The 24544-nt window shown below is 42.6% G+C and overlaps 5 protein-coding genes across 5 annotated transcripts; 3 read left to right on the top strand and 2 right to left on the bottom strand.

The window, feature by feature from the left end:
• The first annotated feature begins 535 nt into the window (after positions 1–535).
• LOC137893284 (sulfotransferase 2B1-like) lies at positions 536–3374 on the top strand. The gene is made up of 6 exons (XM_068738742.1): positions 536–716; positions 942–1153; positions 1384–1510; positions 1610–1707; positions 2517–2697; positions 2877–3374. Exons 1-6 carry the CDS (start codon positions 536–538, stop codon positions 2987–2989), a joined length of 912 nt encoding a protein of 303 aa, XP_068594843.1. The 3' UTR covers positions 2990–3374.
• Positions 3375–5536: 2162 nt separating this feature from the next.
• Positions 5537–8119, top strand: LOC137893294 (sulfotransferase 2B1-like). The gene is made up of 6 exons (XM_068738753.1): positions 5537–5717; positions 5943–6154; positions 6388–6514; positions 6614–6711; positions 7544–7724; positions 8007–8119. Exons 1-6 carry the CDS (start codon positions 5537–5539, stop codon positions 8117–8119), a joined length of 912 nt encoding a protein of 303 aa, XP_068594854.1.
• A 178-nt stretch (positions 8120–8297) lies between these two features.
• On the bottom strand, positions 8298–10466 carry hp (haptoglobin). The gene is given in 5 exon segments (XM_068739801.1): positions 8298–9208; positions 9463–9746; positions 10029–10108; positions 10407–10438; positions 10440–10466. Coding segments are annotated over 5 exon segments (954 nt in total). The 3' UTR covers positions 8298–8677.
• Positions 10467–15900: 5434 nt separating this feature from the next.
• On the top strand, positions 15901–17402 carry LOC137898195 (beta-2 adrenergic receptor). Its single transcript, XM_068742208.1, has 2 exons — positions 15901–16183; positions 16486–17402. Exons 1-2 carry the CDS (start codon positions 15901–15903, stop codon positions 17400–17402), a joined length of 1200 nt encoding a protein of 399 aa, XP_068598309.1.
• A 1739-nt stretch (positions 17403–19141) lies between these two features.
• On the bottom strand, positions 19142–24544 carry dhodh (dihydroorotate dehydrogenase). Its single transcript, XM_068739853.1, has 9 exons — positions 24516–24544; positions 23556–23768; positions 23258–23457; positions 22278–22360; positions 21391–21578; positions 20927–21040; positions 20103–20256; positions 19855–20014; positions 19142–19368 (listed from the first exon to the last, which is right to left on the bottom strand). Exons 1-9 carry the CDS (start codon positions 24531–24533, stop codon positions 19269–19271), a joined length of 1230 nt encoding a protein of 409 aa, XP_068595954.1. The 5' UTR covers positions 24534–24544; the 3' UTR covers positions 19142–19268.

Here is a 24544-nt window from a genome sequence, read left to right as displayed (position 1 = left end):
TCCAATACATCAAGTTAGGAGTCGTTTGCACAACAGTAAAGTATGTTGCAAAGTATGTTCCTGAAAACCAGGACAACTAGTCCTTGCCATTTGCATGCATCGGTATGCCAGCAATGAGAGTAGTGTAATGATCCCTAGGGGGCTATGGTTGGTGTTATTGTTGCGCAGTTCCTTTAAGGGAACAGCGCAACAGTATAGACAAAGAAGATAAAGAAAAGATAAGTACTAAACCCAGAACTGATCACCTGATAATTGATTAGACATTAGAGTACACCTACTTTCCTCTAATTTTTTGCTAAAACAGAACCTGAGATTGTATAAAATTTAAAAACAAAAGAGTGGTCTGATCCTTTTAACTTTTGTGTCAGGGCCAAGTTTTGGAGCCTCTTGATGAGTGTGACAGAAGAAACACCCACTGACTGAAACGTAAGCATTTCATTTGCATTCCCTCTCATCTGCAGCCTGGCTGTTCATTTTGCAGACAGAGCAAGAGAAAGACACAACAGATCAGGAAAGCAAAGAGGACGCTAAAAGAATGGGAGAGACAAGCAAACTTGTAGGTTTATCGCTGTATGACGGTGCAAGGTTGGATGTCACAGAGATGTTTCAGGGTTTTATGTTTCCTGGACTGCTTCACACCCAGGAATCCTTGCATTGTGCTGTAAATTTTCCATTTCAGGACACGGATATCATCATAGCCACGTACCCAAAGTCAGGTAGGCAACAAGTACAAATCTATCAGGATAAAAGGTAAACAACCGAAGAAGCATGTTCAATAAAAGTACAGATATATTACCCAATTCTATTTAACTGTGTAATATTATGACTTGCTTTTATTTCCTGGTAAATTATTTTGTATAATAGACTTGTTTCTGGCTCTGTTGTGTTTAGGATTGTTTTAAAGTTAGCTAGTTAGTAAAGTTTTTTTTCTTTTTTGACAGGCACCACATGGATGCAACAAATTGTGACCCTTATAACCAGCAGAGGGGACCCAAACATAGCCCAAACTGTCCCAAACTGGGCCCGGGCTCCATGGCTGGAGCAGATTTACCTTAAAGACGCATTGGAGGCCTCCTCTCTAACCCCACGAATCTTTACCACTCACCTGCCTTATCAGCTGCTGAGCTCTGCTCTGCAGGGATCAAAAGCAAAGGTCAAATTTTTGATAAAAAAAATAAATATATACATATATATAGCTTGAGTACAGAGTTCATCTGTGTAGAGAAACACAATGTTTGTTTATTGTAGAACTATCTTTATCATTTCTGTGTTCTGAGTCATCCAGGTTATGGTAAATCACGTAGAGCAAAAAAGAAGAGTCAGCCGAGAGACCAAATGTGTTTTTAGAACATTGCAACGATGTTCCTCTGTGTCCCGTCACAGGTCATTTATGTGAGCAGAAATCCGAAAGATGTGGCAGTATCCTACTACCATTTCCACAATATAGCTTCATTCCTTCCCAACCTTGCCACATTTCAAGAGTTTTTACACCAATTCCTGGACGGTAAAGGTGAGTTAAGGAATTGGAAAAAGAAATCTGACATCAACTCTGGAAAGTATAATCTGAGCAAATGCTCAATTCACTGTATTTTCACGAAAACTATTTTAGTGAGTTATGGATCCTGGTTTGACCATGTTAAAGACTGGACCAGTCAGACAGCGACGATGAACAATCTGCTTCACATCACCTATGAAGAGTTGTGGCAGGTAAAAGCAAACGATTCTTCATTCTAAATGTCAATTTTCAATTTTGTTGTTCAACAGCCACAAGAGCTGCAGCTGTCTTCACTTGCATTTTCCTTTGGGATTAACACTTGGTCTACCAGAATTCTGCAACTACTAGAATTTGTATGTAATCTAAATTATTGTTACCACGATATTAGAAACAATTGGTGGAATAGGTTAAAAAATAAAAAAAAAACATCAGGATACTAAATGAAAACTAAAATGTTTGAGTGTTTTATTTATTTAATTGACACAACATAACGTCTCTGCAATGACGCATGCCAACTCAAACAACAATTATCTCTGAAATATTTTTTTTTTTATCCTGCTTTCAAAACAGGTTGGTGTCATCATTTGAACTTAACAATGATAGTTATTAACTATTATTAACATTCAAAACAGGATGGTTCCATCATGAGACCTTAACAATGATAGTTATTAACTATTATGAACATTCAAAACAGGATGGTTCCATCAGGAGACCTTAACAATGATAGTTATTAACTATTATGAACATTCAAAACAGGATGGTTCCATCATGAGACCTTAACAATGATAATTATTAACTATTATAAACTTTGCAAAATGCTGTGAGGGCGGCCAGCCAGCTGAAGACGCTCTGCTGTTGCAATGACAGTTGGTTTTGCTTATGGCTCACAATCACTCACAGTGAACACAGGTAACCTGCACCCCCCATGTGCACCTCCCACACACCACCTTATGACATTTGACACAAGTATCCCTTTTCCTTACAGTAATTTCAGTAATTACGCCTGTTTTCATCCTGACAGGACCTTCGTGGTTCCATCAAGAGGCTGAGCGCTTTCCTACAATGTCCCCTGGAGGACGACGAGGTCAACAACTGTGCCAAACACACTGTCTTCAGTGTCATGAAAGAAAACAAGATGGTGAACTACACCCTTCTCCCCGACAACATAATTGACCACAGCAAAGGCTCCTTCATGAGAAACGGTGGGTTCAGTTTGTTTTATACAACATGAGCAGTCGATTGTTTTTTCTGCGGCCTGATGCTCACTCGTCAAACTCGTTTCGTTGTTGCACTGTACTTGTTCTGTGATGACGATGAAAATAAAATAATTCCATGACAGATTTATTTTTGCTTCACTCGCCGTTCCCTTCGTACATTTCAGGTAAGATCGGCGACTGGAAGAACCTGTTCACAGAGGAGCAGGATCAATACTTCAAAGGCATCTGTGAGTCCAAGATGAAGGACTGGCCCTCAGAATTTGTGTGGGAAGTTTGAGATCGAGAGCAGACACGATCAAAACTAAAATAAGTAATCTCTTACACATGTTTGAATGAAAAAACAATCCTCCCATTACCTTCTGAAAATGTACCTTGAGTTTCTGATATGTGGCACTAATGCCATTATGCTGTCAAAGGGGCGAGAACAAACTGAGTTTCTCCTCTTCTTAATTCATGTCTCTGTGAATGATGTGATTGTCATGATGGGGACTTTAATCAATGTCTTCCGTCCGAAAAGGGATCTTGGATCCTCGGGAACTTCCTGGCTAAAAAAAAATGCATAAATGATAAATCTCTGAATTGTATTATGGATGGATTAACAGCCGTGTGAGAGTCTAGAGCAGGTCAAAGATTGTCCTTCTGCATCTTCTCTCTTCACCAGTCAGGGATCTCTTTTTTTGATCACTTCCATTGATCAGACTGGGTTTACGGAAAATTCCTTAATGTTCCTCAATGTTTTGTTATGCTTCATGAATAAAAGTCACTTTCTTGCTCACTAACTAGCTTGTATTACTTTAATTGAAAGCCACACATTACAAAATGGCTGTTTATACCTCCGCCGGAGCTTTTGCTTTTGATGGTGATTGTTTGTTTGTTTGTTTGTTTGCTAGCAGGATTATGGAAAAACTGCTGGACTGATCTTAATGAAAAGGTCTGCTTCACTCGTTCCGTTCAGGTCTTCACCACCTTCCGTGCTCGTCTCCTGCTCGTCTCCCGTGTTGCGTTTCCATTATTTACGTGATCTTGGCTGTATCTGTGAATATTCTTTATAATGAGTAATCGGTCCAAAGAAAGCGAGCGATGAGGATGGCAGGGAGAAGAAAAGACACAGGATGACGATGGAGATGAAGCATTAAATTATCCATAAACCTTTCCGTCGTGTCCGTCCGTGTAAGTGATTTGGCACATTGACGATATGTACAATCCTCAAACAGAAAGATGCTATCAAGAACACAAAGCATTCCAAAGGCAGATCTATTCTATGTACCGGTAAGTGTACCTGTGAGGTACTGTGAGATATTGTTTCCTGTATATTATGACGATCTTGTTGCATTTGAACGTATTAACCGTGGAAGTTCATGCGAGGAGAGCTGAAACTGATTTCGTACATTCTTTATTAACAATTACTCTCGATTAAACTGAATGATCTGCATTAACTAGATGTTGTTTAGCTATTTTCTGACCACGCGGTTATGCGTGTCGAGAGCGCAGATGCTGTTGCATGTTCATAAATGCCTGAAGGCTTGATTTCGTTTTGTCTTTCTTGAGGAATAAATGCCAGTAAATCTGTAACCTGCTGATTTTTATTGCTGCCTGCAGGTGACTCTGGAGAGGGAGGAGGAGCCTAATCTGCAGAGATACCGTCCATTTTTGCATCTTGGAGATGAAAACTTTCACTCCGTCCGGTAGCGACACGGTTGCTCAAATTGCAAACAGGTGTTGATTCAAGCAAATAAAATAAAAATAAAAAAGGCGGGGGGGGGGACCAACTATGGAAGTATTTGTCGGAAGGTCATTTCTAGATCCTCGTCCTGGGATTTATTTTGGGAGTGAAAGAAAATAAATAAACTGCAATTTTTTTATACATTTTCCGGACTCAGATTAAAATCTTGAAGGCTTTAATTTTCTAATCGTCAGTTGTTTGTTTGACAAACATTCAATCCCATCCATCTCAGGTTATTCTGACATGTTGGAGAACGTCCGAGAGGACGTGAACTCGTCTCCATGTTCCTGATCTGGAGGAGAAATGGTGAGAAAACCAAGCAGTCGACCTTTCAGCCTCGTCGGCTCGTTTGTATGAACAACCGGCACTCTTTAAAAGATTTTTAATTAGTCCTTGTTTCCTCAAATATTGTCGATTTCCATTTGAGAACAAAGTCTTGAATGCTGCCCTCTAGTGGTGTGTTTTTGAAAAATGTTTGTTGTGGGGTTTTTTTATTCGTTTATTTAAAAAGGGACATTGACTATTTACTAAAACTGAACTGAACTGAATAAACCAGGAAGCTATTTTTCATCTGCTGCAGATGTCACCCTAAAAAAAAAATAAAAAAATAAAACAGAATAACAATATTATACTACTACTATTGTACTTTCGGCTTGTCCCACGAGGGGTCGCCACAGCAAAGCAATGAATAATCAATCAATAAAAAGATTATAATACATTGCAAAGCAATTACTTTGAACTCACATATCAAAGTAGTAATAAAAAATAAAGAAAAGATTAGTACTAAACCCAGTACTGATGACCTGATAATTAATAAGAGATTAGAGTACATCTACTTTCCTCTAATGTCTTGGTAAAACAGAACCTGAAATTGTATGAAATGTAAAAACAAAAAACCAAAAGAGTGGTCTGATCCTTTCAACTTTTGTGTCAGGGCCAAGTTTTGGAGCCTCTTGATGAGTATGACAGAAGAAACACCCACTGACTGAAACGTAAGCATTTCATTTGCATTCCCTCTCATCTGCAGCCTGGCTGTTCATTTTGCAGACAAAGCAAAAGAAAGACACAACAGATCAGGAAAGCAAAGAGGACGCTAAAAGAATGGAAGAGACAAGCAAACTTGTAGGTTTATCGCTGTATGACGGTGCAAGGTTGGATGTCACAGAGATGTTTCAGGGTTTTATGTTTCCTGGACTCCTTCACACCCAGGAATCCTTGCATTGTGCTGTAAATTTTCCATTTCAGGACACGGATATCATCATAGCCACGTACCCAAAGTCAGGTAGGCAACAAGTACAAATCTATCAGGATAAAAGGTAAACAACCGAAGAAGCATGTTCAATAAAAGTACAGATATATTACCCAATTCTATTTAACTGTGTAATATTATGACTTGCTTTTATTTCCTGGTCAATTATTTTGTATAATAGACTTGTTTCTGGCTCTGTTGTGTTTAGGATTGTTTTAAAGTTAGCTAGTTAGTAAAGTTTTTTTTCTTTTTTGACAGGCACCACATGGATGCAACAAATTGTGACCCTTATAACCAGCAGAGGCGACCCAAACATAGCCCAAACTGTCCCAAACTGGGCCCGGGCTCCATGGCTGGAGCAGATTTACCTTAAAGACGCATTGGAGGCCTCCTCTTTAACCCCACGAATCTTTACCACTCACCTGCCTTATCAGCTGCTGAGCTCTGCTCTGCAGGGATCAAAAGCAAAGGTCAAATTTTTGACAAAAAAAACAATATATATATATATATAGCTTGACTACAGAGTTCATCTGTGTAGAGAAACACAATGTTTGTTTATTGTAGAACTATCTTTATCATTTCTGTGTTCTGAGTCATCCAGGTTATGGTAAATCACGTAGAGCAAAAAAGAAGAGTCAGCCGAGAGACCAAATGTGTTCTTAGAACAAACATTGCAACGATGTTCCTCCGTGTCCCCTCACAGGTCATTTATGTGAGCAGAAATCCGAAAGATGTGGCAGTATCCTACTACCATTTCCACAATATAGCTTCATTCCTTCCCAACCTTGCCACATTTCAAGAGTTTTTACACCAATTCCTGGACGGTAAAGGTGAGTTTAGGAATTGGAAAAGAAAATCTGACATCAACTCTGCAAAGTATAATCTGAGCAAATGCTTAATTCACTATATTTTGCCACAAACTATTTTAGTGAGTCCTGGATCCTGGTTTGACCATGTTAAAGACTGGACCAGTCAGACAGCGACGATGAACAATCTGCTTCACATCACCTATGAAGAGTTGTGGCAGGTAAAAGCAAACGATTCTTCATTCTAAATGTCAATTTTCAATTTTGTTGTTCAACAGCCACAAGAGCTGCAGCTGTCTTCACTTGCATTTTCCTTTGGGATTAACACTTGCTCTACCAGAATTCTGCAACTACTAGAATGTCCGGGCAGTCATCTTGACTGCTCGGACATTATTTGTATGTAATCTGAATTATTGTTACCACGATATTAGAAACAATTGGTGGAATAGGTTAAAAAAAAAAAACCCATCAGGATACTAAATGAAAACTAAAATGTTTGAGTGATTTATTTATTTAATTGACACAACATAACGTCTCTGCAATGACTCAAACAACAAGTATCTCTGTGAAATAAATACAAATGTATCCTGCTCTCAAAACAGGATGGTTCCATCATTAGACCTTAACAATGATAATTATTAACTATTATGAACATTCAAAACAGGATGGTTCCATCATGAGACCTTAACAATGATAATTATTAACTATTATGAACATTCAAAACAGGATGGTTCCATCATGAGACCTTAACAATGATAATTATTAACTATTATGAACATTCAAAACAGGATGGTTCCATCATGAGACCTTAACAATGATAATTATTAACTACTATAAACTTTGCAAAATGCTGTGAGGGCGGCCAGCCAGCTGAAGACGCTCTGCTGTTGCAATGACAGTTGGTTTTGCTTATGGCTCACAATCACTCACAGTGAACACAGGTAACCTGCACCCCCCATGTGCACCTCCCACACACCACCTTATGACATTTGACACAAGTATCCCTTTTCCTTACAGTAATTTCAGTAATTACGCCTGTTTTCATCCTGACAGGACCTTCATGGTTCCATCAAGAGGCTGAGCGCTTTCCTACAATGTCCCCTGGAGGACGACGAGGTCAACAACTGTGCCAAACACACTGTCTTCAGTGTCATGAAAGAAAACAAGATGGTGAACTACACCCTTCTCCCCGACAACATAATTGACCACAGCAAAGGCTCCTTCATGAGAAACGGTGGGTTCAGTTTGTTTTATACAACATGAGCAGTCGATTGTTTTTTCTGCGGCCTGACGCTCACTCGTCAAACTCGTTTCGTTGTTGCACTGTACTTGTTCTGTGATGACGATGAAAATAAAAATAATTCAATTCCAGATTTGATGATGATGGTGATGATGAGTTTTATTTTGGTTGTCAGATTCAGACAAAAAAATACAACTTAAACAAAACTAAATATATATTACAACCAAAAAAGGTATTTATTTTTGCTTCACTCGCCGTTTCCTTTGTACATTTCAGGTAAGATCAGCGACTGGAAGAACCTGTTCACAGAGGAGCAGGATCAATACTTCAAAGGCATCTGTGAGTCCAAGATGAAGGACTGGCCCTCACAATTTGTGTGGGACGTTTGAGATCGAGAACAGACACGATCCTGTCTCTCTCTGTCTCTCTCAACCCAGACGGATGGCTGCTCTAGGTTCTATCTTTCCCTGCTGCGCCTGCAAAGTGTCTGTTATGATCTGAGGCTATAGAAATAGAATGGATTGAATTGAATTAGATGAGATTCCGTGTTTGTAATGTTTTATCGACATGCATTCACATACATTACAGTGTTTTGTTCTCTTCAATGCTTGTAGTGACTTTACATATAAAGGAGCAGAACTACAGAGGGTTTAAAATCAATAATGGAGTTGCAGAAAATAAAAAAAAACTTGCTTGGATTAACATGTATGATGAAAAATTTGAGTTCCTCCTTTATTTATTTTTGACAGATAGATCCGTCTTCCATCATCTAAAACATTTTCTTTTCAGACCATTTGCAAAAAAAAACACTGACAACCCTTTTTGTTGGAGGGGAATTTGTGTGTATTATGTGAAACGGGAGGTTTTACAAACACAGAATTTACAAACAAGAATTGAAGCAATAAAAGAGTGACGGAACACAAAGGCTTGCGGCTCTACAGTTCCCGTTATAGAAACTTAGACATGACATTAGCACGCAGAGCGGCTGATTTTTCCGTGTCTCCTCTCATGACGCTGTGGATCCACGGCAAATACGAGGAAATCTTCATGTAGACTGCGTAACTGGTTGGTCTGCAAACCTTGTCGTAGGAAAGGATCCCCGCTGCATAAATGTCCCCAGTTTCACTGACAGCCAAAGCACCTCCTGCGTCGCCGAAGCAAACGTTCTCTTCATGATTGGTTTGTCCGGTGCAGAACATGTTGTCGTCCACACCTGGCTTGGTGTGATCACTCTTATAGGCCGCCTTACATACAGAGTGCTGGACCAGGGGGACTCTGATGTACTTGAGCACTTGAGCAGGGATCTTGTAGACCCCCCAGCCCCAGCCAGTGATAACCCCAGATTCAAAATTGGTGTCGCCCTTGGGCAGGGGAATGGGTGTCACTTTATCATTTATGGCCACAGGCTCCTTCAGCTGGATAAGGGCCAGGTCGTTGTCCCAGTCAGACCGGTTCTGGAAGCGTGGGTGGAGAACAACCTGCAGGAGAGGAACGTAAAACGCATGACGGGAGAGGTCTGATTGAGAATCCAGTTTTATTACTGCAAATTTAGTGATTTGCCGAAAGGGATTTATTTACCCTAAAAACTGTGAGCTGTTCTTGTTTTTGAGAATACACAAGTGAAAACTGGTGAGTATCATTCCGCGAGGACTTTGAAGCACTGGTTCAGTATAAGCAGTCGGGCATATATAACGAGGAAAGACCCCCAAAGTTGGAAGTTATTCTTCCTCACCTTCTCTACGGCGAACTCATGAAGGGCATCGGCTTCTGACCGATCGGAGATTCCCAGGTACACTTTAGGAATGAGGGGATCACTTCCACTAATGCCCTGTCGATCCTTCCTGATGAAAAGGTTCCTGCCGGCTGTCAGAACCCAGCGATCAGAGACTAGAGCGCCGCCTGCGAAGCCTCCGTCCAGTATGCTCTCGTTGAGGTAAACCATGGCCTGCCAGGGGACGTTCTGGGTCACCATCCCCCCAACCACTCGCCTGAGTCGCAGCGGCGTCAACCTGGAGGCTGAGGCATGGACATTTGCAAAGGATTTTTTTGTTTTGCAATTGAAGAACATTCCGTCATCCTGCAGATGCAATGTGAATTCACGCACGCGGACAAATGGTGCGATATCGGGACACATTTACTTGAGTAAATGTCTTTTAAATGGAAGTAAATACGTGGTTGGGGAACGCTGCATGGTCTAAACCTTAAAGCAATCTATTGTCCTATTCTGTGACTAATCTCGATTTCCTGTGCCTGTAGCGCCACCATCAGGTCAAAAATGTTGTACGTTTTTTGTGTTACCTGATGCAGAAGGTTCCATCTCATCTTCGGGGTGAGCCAGACAAGCCCACGATGCCAGAAGGAGAACGGCCAAAGAAAACCTTCAAGCAAGATCACACGATCAACAAACAGTTGTGTTTCTGATCATCTGGATCAATGAAGACAATAAAACTGATCATGTTGGTTATTTAAAGGTGACTGGATGGTAACATTATAAAAGCACATATTAATGATAATCTTAGGTTATACATTTTTAATTATAAGACTAATTTTAATGCAGATATATAATATTTGTTTCTGTGGAAGACAGATATTTGAATTCAGGTGCAGAGATAGTTAAAAATAAATACAAAGAAAAAAGGTTTTAAATGCAGTATATTAGATATTACTGCAACTTACCTGGTTTTGCTGGTAGGATTCATCTTCTCCAGGGATCAGCCCTCCTCTCGAGTGCTGCATTTTGGAACCAGGAGATATTTATACCTGAGATAGAGCCTGCATCCTGGCCCCCCCAAAAAAAAGCAGATTCCCGGAATCCAAAATTAATATTTAGTAGTTAATAATGAAATCCAACTTGGCATCAGTGGGATAACGTCACAGTCAAACAATGACATGGACCCGGTTTATTAGTCTTTCTCAATCTGCAAATAGATCCCATAGACAGAGATTAAGAGAATCCATGCTTCAGCATCGATTGGATGCTTTTCAAATCAAACAATTTCACAATTACGCATTCCAGAAAGCTGCAAACGGAGACAGCGACAGGCTGTTTTTTTATTGTGTGCACCACTTATGCATCACTGTTGACTTAAAGTAAACACGGCAACATCTTTATCTCTGCATTGCAACACACTGAACTGTTTCATTTTGCCTAAATATTTATCTGCAAGAAACAAATGCACTAATTTCACAAATCCCGGTGGAAAATAGTGAACAGTGTGTGAGAGAACATTGGTGTCTCCTTTCGTAATCCATGCAGCAAGTAGAACTACGGCTTTATGCAACAAGTGCTGCTGGATGGTTTGAAGATGTTTTAGATTCAGCACAAAACAAAATAATAATAATAATAATAATCTCAGAGAATTTCAGGAAGCTTCCTTTGAACCCCAAATACTTTCAGGACATAGTTGTAAAGCTGTCTGTCTGTCTGTCTGCTTTTACGTGTCCCTCAGGCTCAGAGGACTAACTCTCGAGGCCGTGGTGATGCTTTGACTCTTCTTGCAGCACCTCCATGGTGTCGGTGCATCTGGTGAGTTTTTCCAGCGTTTGCCTTGACCTTTTGTTTCCCTTAGATCAAACCTGTGACTGTCTGATTCTGGAGTTTGCCTCTTTCCACTGATTTGGATGGTTTATTTGAATTATTGCAATGTCGCACCCATTTTTGGACTCCCGCTCTTCTCCTGTGTGGACATTGGCTCACATGGAGGTTAAAAGTGGTCTGATCGGCTTGCTTAACTGCACAACGGCTCTGTACTCTATGTTCCCATACTTACAAGCATGCTAACAGAAAGTATTGCTGACAGGCCACGTCATGATGAATTTAGACAAACAGAGGTGTCATTTTTCTCCTGCATGGTTTGATGTAGTAATACTAGTGTGGACAGCTGCCCTAAATTGCTTGTATTTATTGTTTTACCTCTATTTATATTTACCTCCGCCAAGGAGATTATGTTTTTGAAGGTGTTTGTTAGCGGGATTACAGAAAAACTACTGGATGAATCTTCATGAGAAAAAATAAAATTTGGTCGAACTTAGATCCCATTAAATTTTGAGAGCGAACCGGATACCCGTCTGGATACAAAAAAAATAACAGAAATCCGGATTTTCCCATTTACTTTTCTAAAAGTAGCATGACCTCCAACACATTTGCCAGTAGGCTGTAAATACCGTGTACACATTCGTGTTTATTCCTTCGCTCTCTAGCTTCAGCATTTATTCGGTCTGAGTGACTTTATAAAGAGAAAACATCCAATAAGTGCAAACCAGCATAGACAGTCATGTCTGAGGTCAGGCGTCACAAAGCGTGTGTGACGCGGCCGTTGTGTCAGATGCCATCAACGTCGTGAACGATGGAGGCTGTAATGAATCAAAGGATGGGTTGTAAAGAGGTGGAAGAGGAGGAGGCGGGCAGAAGGGGAGGGGAACATGTGATAAGCCCCACTGAGGGGAGGGGGGGGGGGGGGGGGTTGAGCGCTGCACAGAGCAAGGAGGAGGCAGAAGGGAAGGAGTAGGAGGAGAAGAAGAGGTTGAATCACAGCGACAGAGAGCTGGAGAGAGGATGCGTGCGTCTCAGGAGGAGGAAGAGGAGGAGGAGGCTGCAGCTCCACTTTCTTCCCAACTTGAGGAATTTTAACAGGAATTTACTTCCACGAAGTCAGTAAATAATGCTGGATTGTTTTCCATCCTCCATCGGCACGGTGGAAACACCGGTAAGATGACTGCTTTGTGTGTGTGTGTGTGTGTGTGTGTGCGCGCGTGTGTGTGTTTGGCTGATTTCAGTCCTAACATGTTAAATAAATTCAATCATTAGTCACAGTCATCACCTCTGGAAGGGTTGAAATTAAGTCATCTATTCATCCTCCTCTACTTCCTGAGGAGGCTCAGGTCCCTCCGACATCTGAGGATGCTTTACGAGTCTGTGGTCTCAGGTCCATCATGTTTGATGCCGTGTTCTTGGGGGGCCTGCAGACTGAAAGTCACAGCCTCCACCAACTCATCCGTGAGGCAGGTGATGTTGTGTGGGGGGTGAAATGCAACTCTTTAGAGAGAGCGATGGAGAGAAGCATGCTTCAGAAACTACGAAGCATCCTTGACAACACTACCCACCTCCTCCATCAGCTCCTGGTTCAACAAAGGAGCACGCGGACAATGAGACTCTGACCCCCGCCCCCAAAAAAAACAAAACTGAATGCCATATAAAGTCTTTTCTTCCTGTGGCAATACAATTATTCTCATGCTCCGTTTATATTTCTATCATGCTCTCGATTTTCTTTTTCTTTTTCTTTTATTCAGCGGAGCACTGTTGCTAATGGAATTTCTCTCTGGGATCAATAATGTATTCTGATTGTGATTCTGCATTTAAACCATTCCAGGGGAGGTATTAATACACAAACTAAGCCTGTACTTGTACTCGTGTACTCGTCTGTCACACACAAGGGACAGAATGACATAACAAGTCGTCGTCTCTCTGCTCATGTGCTGTGGCAGTTGGCCTCGGGCCCTTCTGCCCGTCTTTGCTACACGTGACCCCCCCCGCTGAGCATCGGGCGACCTGGCCTGAGAGCCCCGACCAGCCCCCGCCCCCCCCCCCCCATCACAGTCTTCCCATATATGCCCGGTCTGTCACCCAGGGACGCAGCCCTGTCAAAGGAAATACACTGCATGCATGAATGACAGCCTGAATGCGGCTGCTTCCACGCGACGGACGGATCCTCGGATCCTCGTCATTAATGAATATATGCTTGAGTGAAATCAGCGTATTTGCTATAGGTGTATTCCATTAGAATGGAGATGTGAAATTACAGGTGAATTATCCCACAGTTAACAATATTTATTAACACTTCCCGTTGCGTCTTGCTAAGCATGATGGGTAATGTTGTACCGAAACTTAACCCTTTGAATGTACTTCCATCAGAAATCGGAGAAGCGGGCTGGATGAGTCCTTAAACGCGTCGCCACAGGATTTCTGTTAACTTCAGCTGAGACAAAAAGGTTGTCATCGTGTGGAGTGAAGAATGAAGAATCTAAAATAGGGCCGCTAAATCAGCCGCAGCTATAAATAATGCTGAGTGTTCTATTTCACCTCTCAGTGTTATTTGGGATATTGTGATTTTAACAATAACAAAAACCTCCCACCTACAGTTTCCTTCAGCTTGTTGAATGCTAAGGAGAAGAGGTTTTAGCATTCTTCTAAAAAATATCTGGTATCTCCGATTTGCGGTGAAAGCTGTATCTTTAGGCTGCAGGAAACCTTTAACGACCCAGTGGCCGAAGATTGACGTGTTCTTTAAGGTAGATAGAGAAGTAGGTTGTTTGTTGACGTAGCTTGGAGCTAATACATGAAGAGATTTGTTCACATCATCTCCCAATCATTACAGATATCCTGAGTTTGCAAATTGTAATCAAAATGAGAACATAGTTTTAAAACATAAACACAATATTGTTACCCATCCTTCATTTGTTGTCAACGTAGGGCTGTGGGTTGTAGACCAATCGGTAGAGTTGTGTGTGTGTGTGTGTGTGTGTGTGTGTGTGTGTGTGTGTGTGCTGCTGCTTATCTCACGATGCCCATGGTCTTGCCTCAAGCGATACTTCCACCTGTCATCTTCACTCAAGGTAAAGCTAAAAATCCTCTTAATGAGGTTTATCCTCTATCTTTCTAAAAATGCATCTTCTTTTGTCTTGCTACCTTTATGATCAGGCAAATAACAAGCAATAAAAAGAAAAGGAATTGGCCTATTGTGGCAGGCCTAAAGTTGTGATTTTTTATTTTATTTTATTTTTAAGACAGAAGTAGTGCTGAAAATGTCTGATCTGGCTTTTGTCACATAATGTCAAAAGTCTAAAGCAGGGCTAAAGGATAAGCTTTGATTCAAGTTAAAGAACAGTCTGTCGTAGCATTAAGACTTAAAGCAATAATAATAAAAAAAAGAAAATTTGCATGGAAAATGACTGCACACATCTCTGGAGTCAGATCTCATGCTGTCTTCTCAGAATATCAGTGATGACAGATTAAATACCAAATCAAGAGTATGAAGGGACACAGAAGCCACAAAGAGAGAGAGAGAGAGTACAAGAGTACAAAATAAGCATGGAAGCAGTGATACGGGTTAGATTGAGGTCAGCGGTCTCACCTGAGGCAGGAACGCAGCCAACTGGGATCCACGTGGCGTCTAACTTCAAGGATCATGGCCTGATAAAAGTAGGGAGACCTGGATGCAGAAAAGAATCGAACCACAGGAGCCGGATGAGGAGCATGAATGATTGAAGGGATCGTGCATGTAGCTGTCAGCGGAGAAGGACATTTGGTCCTGAACTCGGCGTTTCTGCATGACTGATGACGGCATTGAGCTGCTTCTAGCACTGTCAGGACACGAAGACAAACGGCACGAAGCTGGAACGCAAGTTACAAAACTAAACTCTGGCCTTGCTATGTCAGGAAATCTTAAATAAAAGATTGATGAGTTATCTCTAAAATATCAGCCTTTTATAAAAAATTATCTATCGACCAAACTGTACTAACACTGCCCCACCTTGAGACAGCACTTACCCTTCTTTTTCCTTCGGCTTGTCCCACCAGGGACTACATCCATGTCTCTTCTCCTGGGTCGTCCTTTAGCCCTGTTCCCTGGCAGTTCCATCCTGAGCATCCTTCTACCGATATAGTCCCTGTCTCTCCTCCAAACCATCAAAGTCTGGTCTCTCTGACCTTGTCTCCAAAACGTCTAACCTTCAATGCCCCTCTTTTTGTCTCATTTCTAATCCTACCCTACCTGGTCACTCCCAAGGAGAACCTCAGAATCTTCATCTCCGCCACTTCTAGCTCCGCCTCCTGTCTTTTCCTGAGAGCCACTGTCAGTAAGTTGCACATCATGGCTGGCCTCACCGCTGTCTGTTTGACCTTTTCCTTCATCCTTCATGTTGTCAAATCTCTAAGTAGTTCTCTGTACGCGTTGAAGAGGCCGTCAACATCGTCTTGCTGGCCTTGCTGGATCCAGGGGTAGATCCGAGAACATTTTTTTGGAACATTCATTAACAGTGTGACATTTAATTAATTTCATTTATGTCTACTTTCCCCCCCCCATCAGGACAGTTTCCCAGTCCTGAGCATGGTGTCCTGAGTGGACCGCCCACCTACACATCCACAAGGGGTAAATCCAGTCTATCCTGGGCCATGACTGCTCCGCCTCCCAACACCAGTGTTTGTGGTCGTACAGCAGTTTTGCTGCAAACCAGCGAGCCTCTGTTTAACCTGACGGCAGCTGCTCTCACAGGACTGGCTCCCAGACGACCGCTGGCACCTCTCTGCACCCTTTGTTGCTGTGGACTTCTCAATCGCTCATTTGCATTGGTGTTCATGGTCAGCCTGGCGTTTCTAATTGTGGTTGGAAACGTGGTCACCCTTACTGTATTTGTGCAAACAAGGCAGTCCCGAACACCGCAGGGATACCTGAAAGGTGAATGCTGCTGGCCGGAAGTTCATTTCAGTGTAAATCAGTGTCAACACGCCGATGCATTTCACACTAATCGACAGATAAGGATCCTCACAGGAGAAATTCAGGCCAGCGCCTTGTCTGGTGTAAACGGTGGCGAGATTCATGACTAGCAATGATTTTAACCGCACAGTTTAATTACAACTATAACTTCACTTCAAGCATTAAACAATTCTATATGGAGTTTTAACTGAATGCTATGGACGTATAAGACCTTGTGTCGCAAACTGGATGTTGTCTTATTGTCACTGTTGTGTCTCTGACAGTGTCTCTGGCTGTGGCAGACTTGATGGTCGGTGTCCTGGTGGTTCCTTTCTCTGTCTACACTGAAGTCTCTCTGATGGTCACCAGCACGCCCCCAGTTTGGTACCAGGGCAGTTCCACTCCCCCAACCGTTTCCTGCTCTCCCGGTGGATCTGAGAGCGCCTGGCAGCCGTGCATGTTGATCGGCCCGGTGTTTGCTGGATGCACCTTTGTCTCCATCAGCAACATCTTCCTCCTGACGGTGGAACGAAGCGTGGCCATCCTAAGGCCGCTCCACAAGGACGCCCTGGTGACCAGGAGGCGAACGCTGTCCCTCATCCTGCTTTCCTGGACTGCCAGTTTCCTGCTGGCTCTCGCGCCCCTCACCTTCAGCAGGAACTTCACCTTAGAGTACAATGAATGCAGTCGTATGTGTAACTATTCTCCCCTCATGTTTGGGAACCGGCTACCGCAGGATGCAAACCTATTGCTCTTATTCCCAGCCTTTGACTTCACTCTTCTTGGTGCCACACTGGCAGTCAACATTGCGTCTTTCACTAGTATCAGACGATACTCCAGAAAACGCAAACTGCTCTCAGAGGGCAGTCTGACTGAAGGAGGAGGAGGAGGAGGAGGAGGAGGAGGAGGAGGAGGAGGAGGAGGATGCCCTCACCGGCCTTCCTTTTCAGACATCAAAGCCGCAAAGACTATCGGCATCCTAACATTTGCCTTTACAGCGTCCTTTTTCCCAATTGCCGTGTTTGTGCTGGGGAATGTGGTGGGATACGCCTGGTGTAACTTTTCCTTCTTTGCCTTCTGGATCCTGACAGGAAACAGTTGTTGTAACGTGGTCATCTACAGTGTCCGGGACCGCCGTTTCAGGAAGGGTGTAACCCTGCTTTTTCGAGACCACCCCCCCCCCCATAGCAAGAAGACCTGAGGTATATGTGAATTAAAACGAAACAATTTTAGGCATTGCGTTACAGGAAATCAGGTTTCAACTCCATGTTAAGTGAAACAGAAACAGGTCGTTCAGTCATAAAAGCACTGGGATGCTTTGTTAGTGAGAGACGTGCATCGCAGCTACATAAAATATTTGATTTAATCTTTTTCTGGAGACTAACAAAACCTCAAACTATGCATCTGAGAAAAAAAGCCATTCTACTGCCACAAAGATCCATATCCTGTATGCGGGCCTCCTCTTCTTCCTCTTCTTCTATCATCAAACCTGTTTCCCAAAACTTCACACTAGAGGGCTTCGTTGTGCCGTTCAACGTCAGGAACTAAACCTGTTCTGCACTGAAAACCGTAATCACCACACAGTCAATCGTTCATTTTTTCATTTGTGAAATTATCGTATGTTATTTCACTGGAGGTGTTATTGCTGTGTTAGAAAACTACAGCCTCTTCTTCGGACAAGTTAAAGGAGCAAATCACTCGTCAGATTTTGTGTCAGACATATATTTATTTTTGAGAGTCCAACTTTCAACCTATTGTGATGATAATCTTCCTCAAGTATTATAAATGCATTTATCTGAATTATTTATGATGTGCTGTGTCAGATAACGTTAATCTTTAGTTCGAATTTTTTTTAGCATTTTATAATATTGCTTATTTTTGTCTGAGCAAATGTGAGTGAAAGAATAAACTGTATAGTTAATAAATCATCTTAGACCAAATGAATGGGAAGCCAACCGCATATATTTATGAGTGCTTTTCTACTTTGTAATGCCATGACCAGCATATGGGCGGGACCTGCAACACAATCAACCAATCACAGCCTTAGAATGACACTTTTCCATGGTGAATTTGCAAAAAAAAAGACAGCGTCATGACAATGTGCATTAAACTGCTGTCACCGATGTATGACGTCACGCGTAAACAGCCAATGGAGTTGGGTTTAAAGATTCAACCAAGAAAATGCAAATTCAGTCCCTTATAAATGAGGTAAATACTAATTTGCAAGTAAGCAAAAAAACAGGGAGGATGTTTATTTGTCAGTCAGAATCATTTGAATATGGTCAAATGTCTTGAAGAGAAGAAAGCCGCTGCTGTAAGAATTTAAAAAAGGAAAAGAAACAGAACTGGAAACACAGGAGTCAAATGGCGTTAAATAAATGTCCTTATGTCGTAATGTTCAGGGTAACATGAGGCCAGCCTTGTTTTCTATATTAGACAGCCTGTGTCGCTATAGTTACAACACAACTACACAAACACACGCACACACTCGCGACGCCGCCAGCGATTGCCGTCGTAGACAATCGGCCAGGACGGGTGTGTATTGTCTCATTTAACCGCCCTAACGAATTTTTAATTGCCTCTCTAAACGCTTAAGGCAAGAGTTGTGCGTCAGAACGGATGAAACACAGAGACCACCTGTGGCTGTTGCCTGTTTTTGGCTCGGTGAAGGAAAGGGCAAAGGCAAAGATGGCTGAGAGGGGTGGGCCGGAGGGCCACAGCAAGCCACGCCCACTCCAGACTCGCATCGCTTTTTCCCGCGCCACCTTTACGCCTACATCACACATTACTCATGTGATTCTTTATCCACAGATATTTTTTTGTAGCTTCTTAAAAATAGTAACAGAAACTATTCTGAGGAAGGAGGCTATATTATATTATTATAATACCCGATTATTCACCCATAATCACAGCGTGCCTTGCATTTCCACGGTTAACGTAAATAAACACTAGCAGCTTTAGACCCGTCTCGTTGTGGAAATCAGCAGGGATGGAGTCGGAAAAACATCCATTCAGGAGCAGTTCCATCCAGTCGGAGGAGAGCGCAGCCGGCGGCGCCGCGTCTCTCTCAGCGGTTACCGTCTTCCATCGCAGGCTTATGAACCGAGCCCTTCGCTGCCCTGTGATCCGCTCCGACCGCCTCGGATACGCTGCTGAAACCTTGTTCTCTGAAAAGACAGCACGACACAAAAAAAAACCAGCATGTTTGTAGGGATTAAGAAAATATTAATGTTGGAAATCAAACGCTTTTCCACAAAGGCCTCACGGCTGTCAGAATTATAGTTATTTACACTACCGGTAATTATTTTAAAATGAATATTTAAAATTAAATACATAAAAGGCATATTTTTAAATACATTTTTAATATTTGTTTTATTATTACCTCAAGTGAGCGCTCGCAACTGCATGTAATATGTGAAAACTGTAAATGCGTCAAACAGCCCTTCAGCGGGTCATCAGGACATCGGGACATAACTTGGACTTTCCGTTGACTCCTTTGAATAAATGTCGGTGACCTGGGACTTTATTGGGTCTCGTTGTTTTATTGCTTGTGCTTCCTGGCATGCAGCATTCACAGATTTCAGCATGTCACGTGACTTTGACGTCATTTTCTGCACCGAGACCATGTTTTCGGGGTCTCGCTGCATACTCACTGAAGAAGCTGTTCCAACTCTCGCTTTATCTTTGTCACTGCAGGCGGACCCTGGAAGGTCAAAGCCGTGTAAAGCTGAACCAGCGATGCTCCAGCGCGGATCTTATCCAGAGCGTCCTGCCCGCTGGCCACGCCGCCGATTCCAATGATCGGGACTTTACCTACAAAACCACGGTCAGAAATGCATTTTTCGTGAAGCTTCCTCGCGCTCAGGCAATCAGGAACGGACACCGGAGGGTAAAGCGGTACCTTTGGTGAGGCTGTACATTTCCCTCACAGTGTCAGTGGCGAGGTCTTTGAGAGGCCGGCCACTGAGCCCGCCGAGCTCAACCTTGTTTGGATCCTGAAGCGTCTCTGGTCTGGACACCGTGGTGTTGGACACCATTAATCCATCTACTCCCAGCTGCAAACGCAGAAGGAAATGTTTGCATACCCGTCTGTAGCTGGATGAGCAGAACAAATGCGCTTCGGTCAAAAAACGTCCAGACCTCCAACGTGCAATTTAGTGAGTGCTCTTTAGATCGGGTTTCTTTTCACTCCCAATAAATTAAAACAATATAAATAGTTTTATGACTGGTTAATTGGGGTGCCGATTTTAAAAACAAGGAACTTGTAGATAACTTTGTTTTCACAGACACATTGTTAAATTAATTTGTTACTGAAAGGGACATTTTAGTGATCGTAAGGTTGGCGTGCGGAGTCAAATTTATGTGGTCAAGGACCCAGCCGTCATTCGAAGTAGGACGTCGCACCCTTGAAAAGGATTTGTGCGGTTTGCATAAGAGCGCGTGGCACGGGAGGCTCCACCAAGCAAGGATCTGAACCTCGGTTCTGGTTTCTCCTGCAAAAAGCGCATTTCACTCAATTCTGGAGAAGACGTTAAAATAGCATCAATTAAAAAAAATTATAATCTTTAAATCACTGCAGTCTCAAGATTATTAAAATTAGACTGATCTAAAAATATATATTGTTTTTGTAAGCAGGACTAATAATCTAAAAATGAACGCAAAATAAAATTTTGCCCTCCAATGAAACTGAAAGCGGCAATATCACAAAGGATGTCACCTCATCACCTTGGTGATGACGTCAGCGATGTCTTGTTTGTCCTGTGCAGTGAGGTCAGGGGCGATCTTCACCAGGACCGGAGGCTTGAATTCTCCCTGCAGGGCATTGCGCTCCTTCAACACCTGAGCACATCATGAGAATGTGAGAATACCAGGAGTGACGGTGAAAGACAAAACCAGCGCAAACAAGACAAAGGACTTTTTTTTCTTCTATGCATGGAAAGGGTACAAAAACAAGACAATAACACTCACTCTTTAGCATCAAACCCCTGCACAAATTCAAAACCCTATGAATGGGGGTTTGTGGTTTATTAATCCTGTATGTACGATGCACTAGCTGTTACCTGAAGGGGGTGTAGTGTTTGTATTAGATGATCAATAATGATTCAAGCCGTTTTTAAAGTGTGGAAGGCCAGAAGATGAATTTTCACTGCGTCCCTGCTTTTATCACCGCTGTGATGGCAACCAATCACCTTCTGAAGCAGCTGCTGGAGCTCAGCCTTCCCCTGCAGATTTCTCAGACCCGGCGTATTAGGACTGCTCACGTTGACCACCAGGTAGTCAGCCAGAGATCCCAGCACTCTCACCCCCTCCAGGTAGTCTGCAGCTGCATCCTGGGACAGCTTGTTCTTCCCCAGGTTAATGCCCAGGGGAAGGCCAGCTTTAAACACATGCACGGACAAACAAACTGGTTCAGGCAACAGCAAACAGAGGCTCCCTCGTCCGACTCGTGACTCAGCCCGGGCCGGAGCTGCTGATTTGCTAAATGAGCTGTAAGTGGGGCAGGACTCAGAAATACTAAAAGGGGAAACAAGGACAAGTCAAGATCATTAAAAAAAAAAGAGACACACATTAAAAAAATGTATAAACTAAACAGCCAGTAAACTAGAAAAGCACTCGGAGAGAGCAGACCTCCTCCAAGCACCTCAGTCCCCCCCATATTGTGATTCACACTAAAAATTACTGTCCTACATTTATCCTATCTCTATTTTTAGATCCCGTAAACATAAAAACAAACCTTTAGCAATTGGATTCACGTTGATATGACGCTTGTTAGAACTCTCTATCTCTAATATGAAATGCACAGTTTGGCCGAAACGCAAGTGTACCCCCATTTTTTTTTGAGTTAACTACAGTGTTAACAAAAATGTATCCAGAATCCCTTCTGGATCGTCACCAAAAATAATCTGTTCCTGGTAGCATTCCCAATATTTCCTGAAAATGTCATCAAGATCCTTTTGTAACTTTTCGTGGATATATTGCTAACAGACAAACAAAACATATTCTCCTTAGCAGAGGTAATAATATTTGACACTTTAAACTCGTAGCCGAGATGAAAAGTCAAAGGGCGCTTGCTAACCTCTACTTAGCTGCTGCTGCGTGGCGTCTCTCGCCTTCAGCCTCAGCCGTGCTTCTTCCAAACCGCAGCTATTGAATCCATATCTGGTGAGCAGCCCAAACACACACAGAAAGACAGGAGCAAGGTGGTAAATCAATTAAATGCCCCCTTAATGGCTAAATACGTCAACGTTTTCCTCTAGTTGAGGATCACCATCGGAAGCCAGTGGAAAACTTGCAGCGGTTTCTATTTTGGGCTCCAATGTAGAGTCGACTCTTCAGTAAACCTGAGTGACCTCTGAGATGTTGTGAAGAAAATCGGATTCTTCAAAGCCCTCTGATAAAGACGGACTTTCAGCGGCTAATTATTTGTTGCCATAAATCAACAAAATAAATGCAAAGAACAGATTTTATCGTGTAAAATGATGGAAAGTAGGAAGTCACTTGGACATGGCACACGTCCCCAAAGATAAAGCATTTCCTAAAACAGCCGCGGCAGGTTTTTGTACAGAACTAGAATACTTTCATGAAGTCAAGTCGAGAAAGAGGGTTAGGGTAAGAAAAGAGGAACCCCCAGTCATCGCTGAAAGGCTGAATACATAGCAACCAGGTTCCATGACCCGCTCCGGCTCTCTGCTAATGTGTGTATAAAGAGCCGTGTGTTTGATGTGACCCAGTGATGTTGCAGCTTCCTGCTGGATGGTGGGCATATCTTGTTCACTAATTTCTGTACGTGCATCATGAATCAGAGCTGCTTTGAATTCGGAATGCTGCTGAGGAACAAACTGAACGGGAAACACAACCTATATAAGATAGCGAGCAATAATTGCAGTGTCCTTGTCTCATTTTCACTCTCAAGGATTTCAATTAAGACTCGTGTGGGTTCTTTACTGTTATATCTGTGAAGCTGTCAAATATATATACAGTATATATTTTTAGGCATTCATTGAACAAAAAAAACCCCTTAAAAACATTGTCTTCAGAGAGCCTGTCAAACCGTACCTGTTGATAACGGCCTGATCTGCAGTGAGTCGGAACACACGAGGTTTGGGGTTCCCCTCCTGAGGTTTGGGCGTGATGGAGCCCACCTCGACGAAGCCGAATCCCACCTTGTACAACCCGTCTACGGCCTCTGCATGCTTGTCGAAGCCCGCTGCGATCCCAATGGGATTTTTGAACTTCAATCCTAAAATGCTCACTTCCTGTACGCACATATAAGGAAGATCATCAGCATCTGGAATCATTCTGTCGTCAGCGGGGGGGGGGGGGGGGGGGGGGGGGAGTACAGACACTCGCTTACCAATGACGCTGGGTCCTGGTAGCGGTTCAGAGGAACCAAACCCAAACCGATCGCCTTCACCGCCAACACATGCGCCGTCTCTGCCCCGACAACCCTCTGCAGCAGGGGCATCAGCTGGTTGGCATAGAAACGCTCATCTCCAACCGCAGCCAGGTACGAGGCAAACAGAAGGCTACCCGAGCTGATGATCTTCACGGCGTCTTTTAACTTCTTCTGTTGAAATGAGCAGGAAATACGAATGACTTAAACCTACGCTGACAGACACTAAACTGCTGATACTGCTAATATCGTTCAATGACAGCATTTAAGTTAAGTTTTAGGTTATAAACTAAATACGTTCCTCGTTGTTCATGTTTGAACACCAAGCTAAAGGGACGCCGTCGCAATTTTAGCATCCGGAGATTTACATCTGTGGTTTTCGTGGCCAATCAAGGTGTAATAAACAGTTCAATTATTTATTTAATCATTTAGTTAGTTATTTTTGACTAGAGGTGGCCATTCATTCTATTAAAATGTTGGTCTCCTGAATATATTGGCTGGGAACTATGTGGACCAGAGGGGGTATTAACCTGTATAATAATATCTGAAGTATTGATCATATGGTTTTAATGCACAAAACTAAAGACTTATGACATCTGATCTGATCTGAACGTCAGATTTACATGTCGATATCTGCTGGGGTCGAGATGATTGAAGGAACTAGTTTACGTTACCTCTTTTTGTTATGTAAATAATTTGATATTTCAGCATACAGTTGCGTACATGAAGCTAATACGTGTGCAGTTTAATGACATGTTTGTTGGCGGTGTGTTGTCATAAAAAGCATCAAAGCTAACAGGAATGTTTCCGCATTTGACGTCTTTCCAAGAGCAACTGAGGAATTAAAGTCTCGAGGAGATGTTTTGAAATATACTATTTCCCTGCCAAAAGAAAAACTTAATCATGAGTTTCTGAAATTACCTTCAGATGTACCGCCATTGGCCCGGTGC

The sequence above is a fragment of the Brachionichthys hirsutus genome, chromosome 1 (assembly GCF_040956055.1).
Source record: "Brachionichthys hirsutus isolate HB-005 chromosome 1, CSIRO-AGI_Bhir_v1, whole genome shotgun sequence".
In the NCBI taxonomy this organism is placed as follows: Eukaryota; Metazoa; Chordata; class Actinopteri; order Lophiiformes; family Brachionichthyidae; genus Brachionichthys; species Brachionichthys hirsutus.
This window is presented reverse-complemented; position numbering and strand designations above follow the sequence as displayed.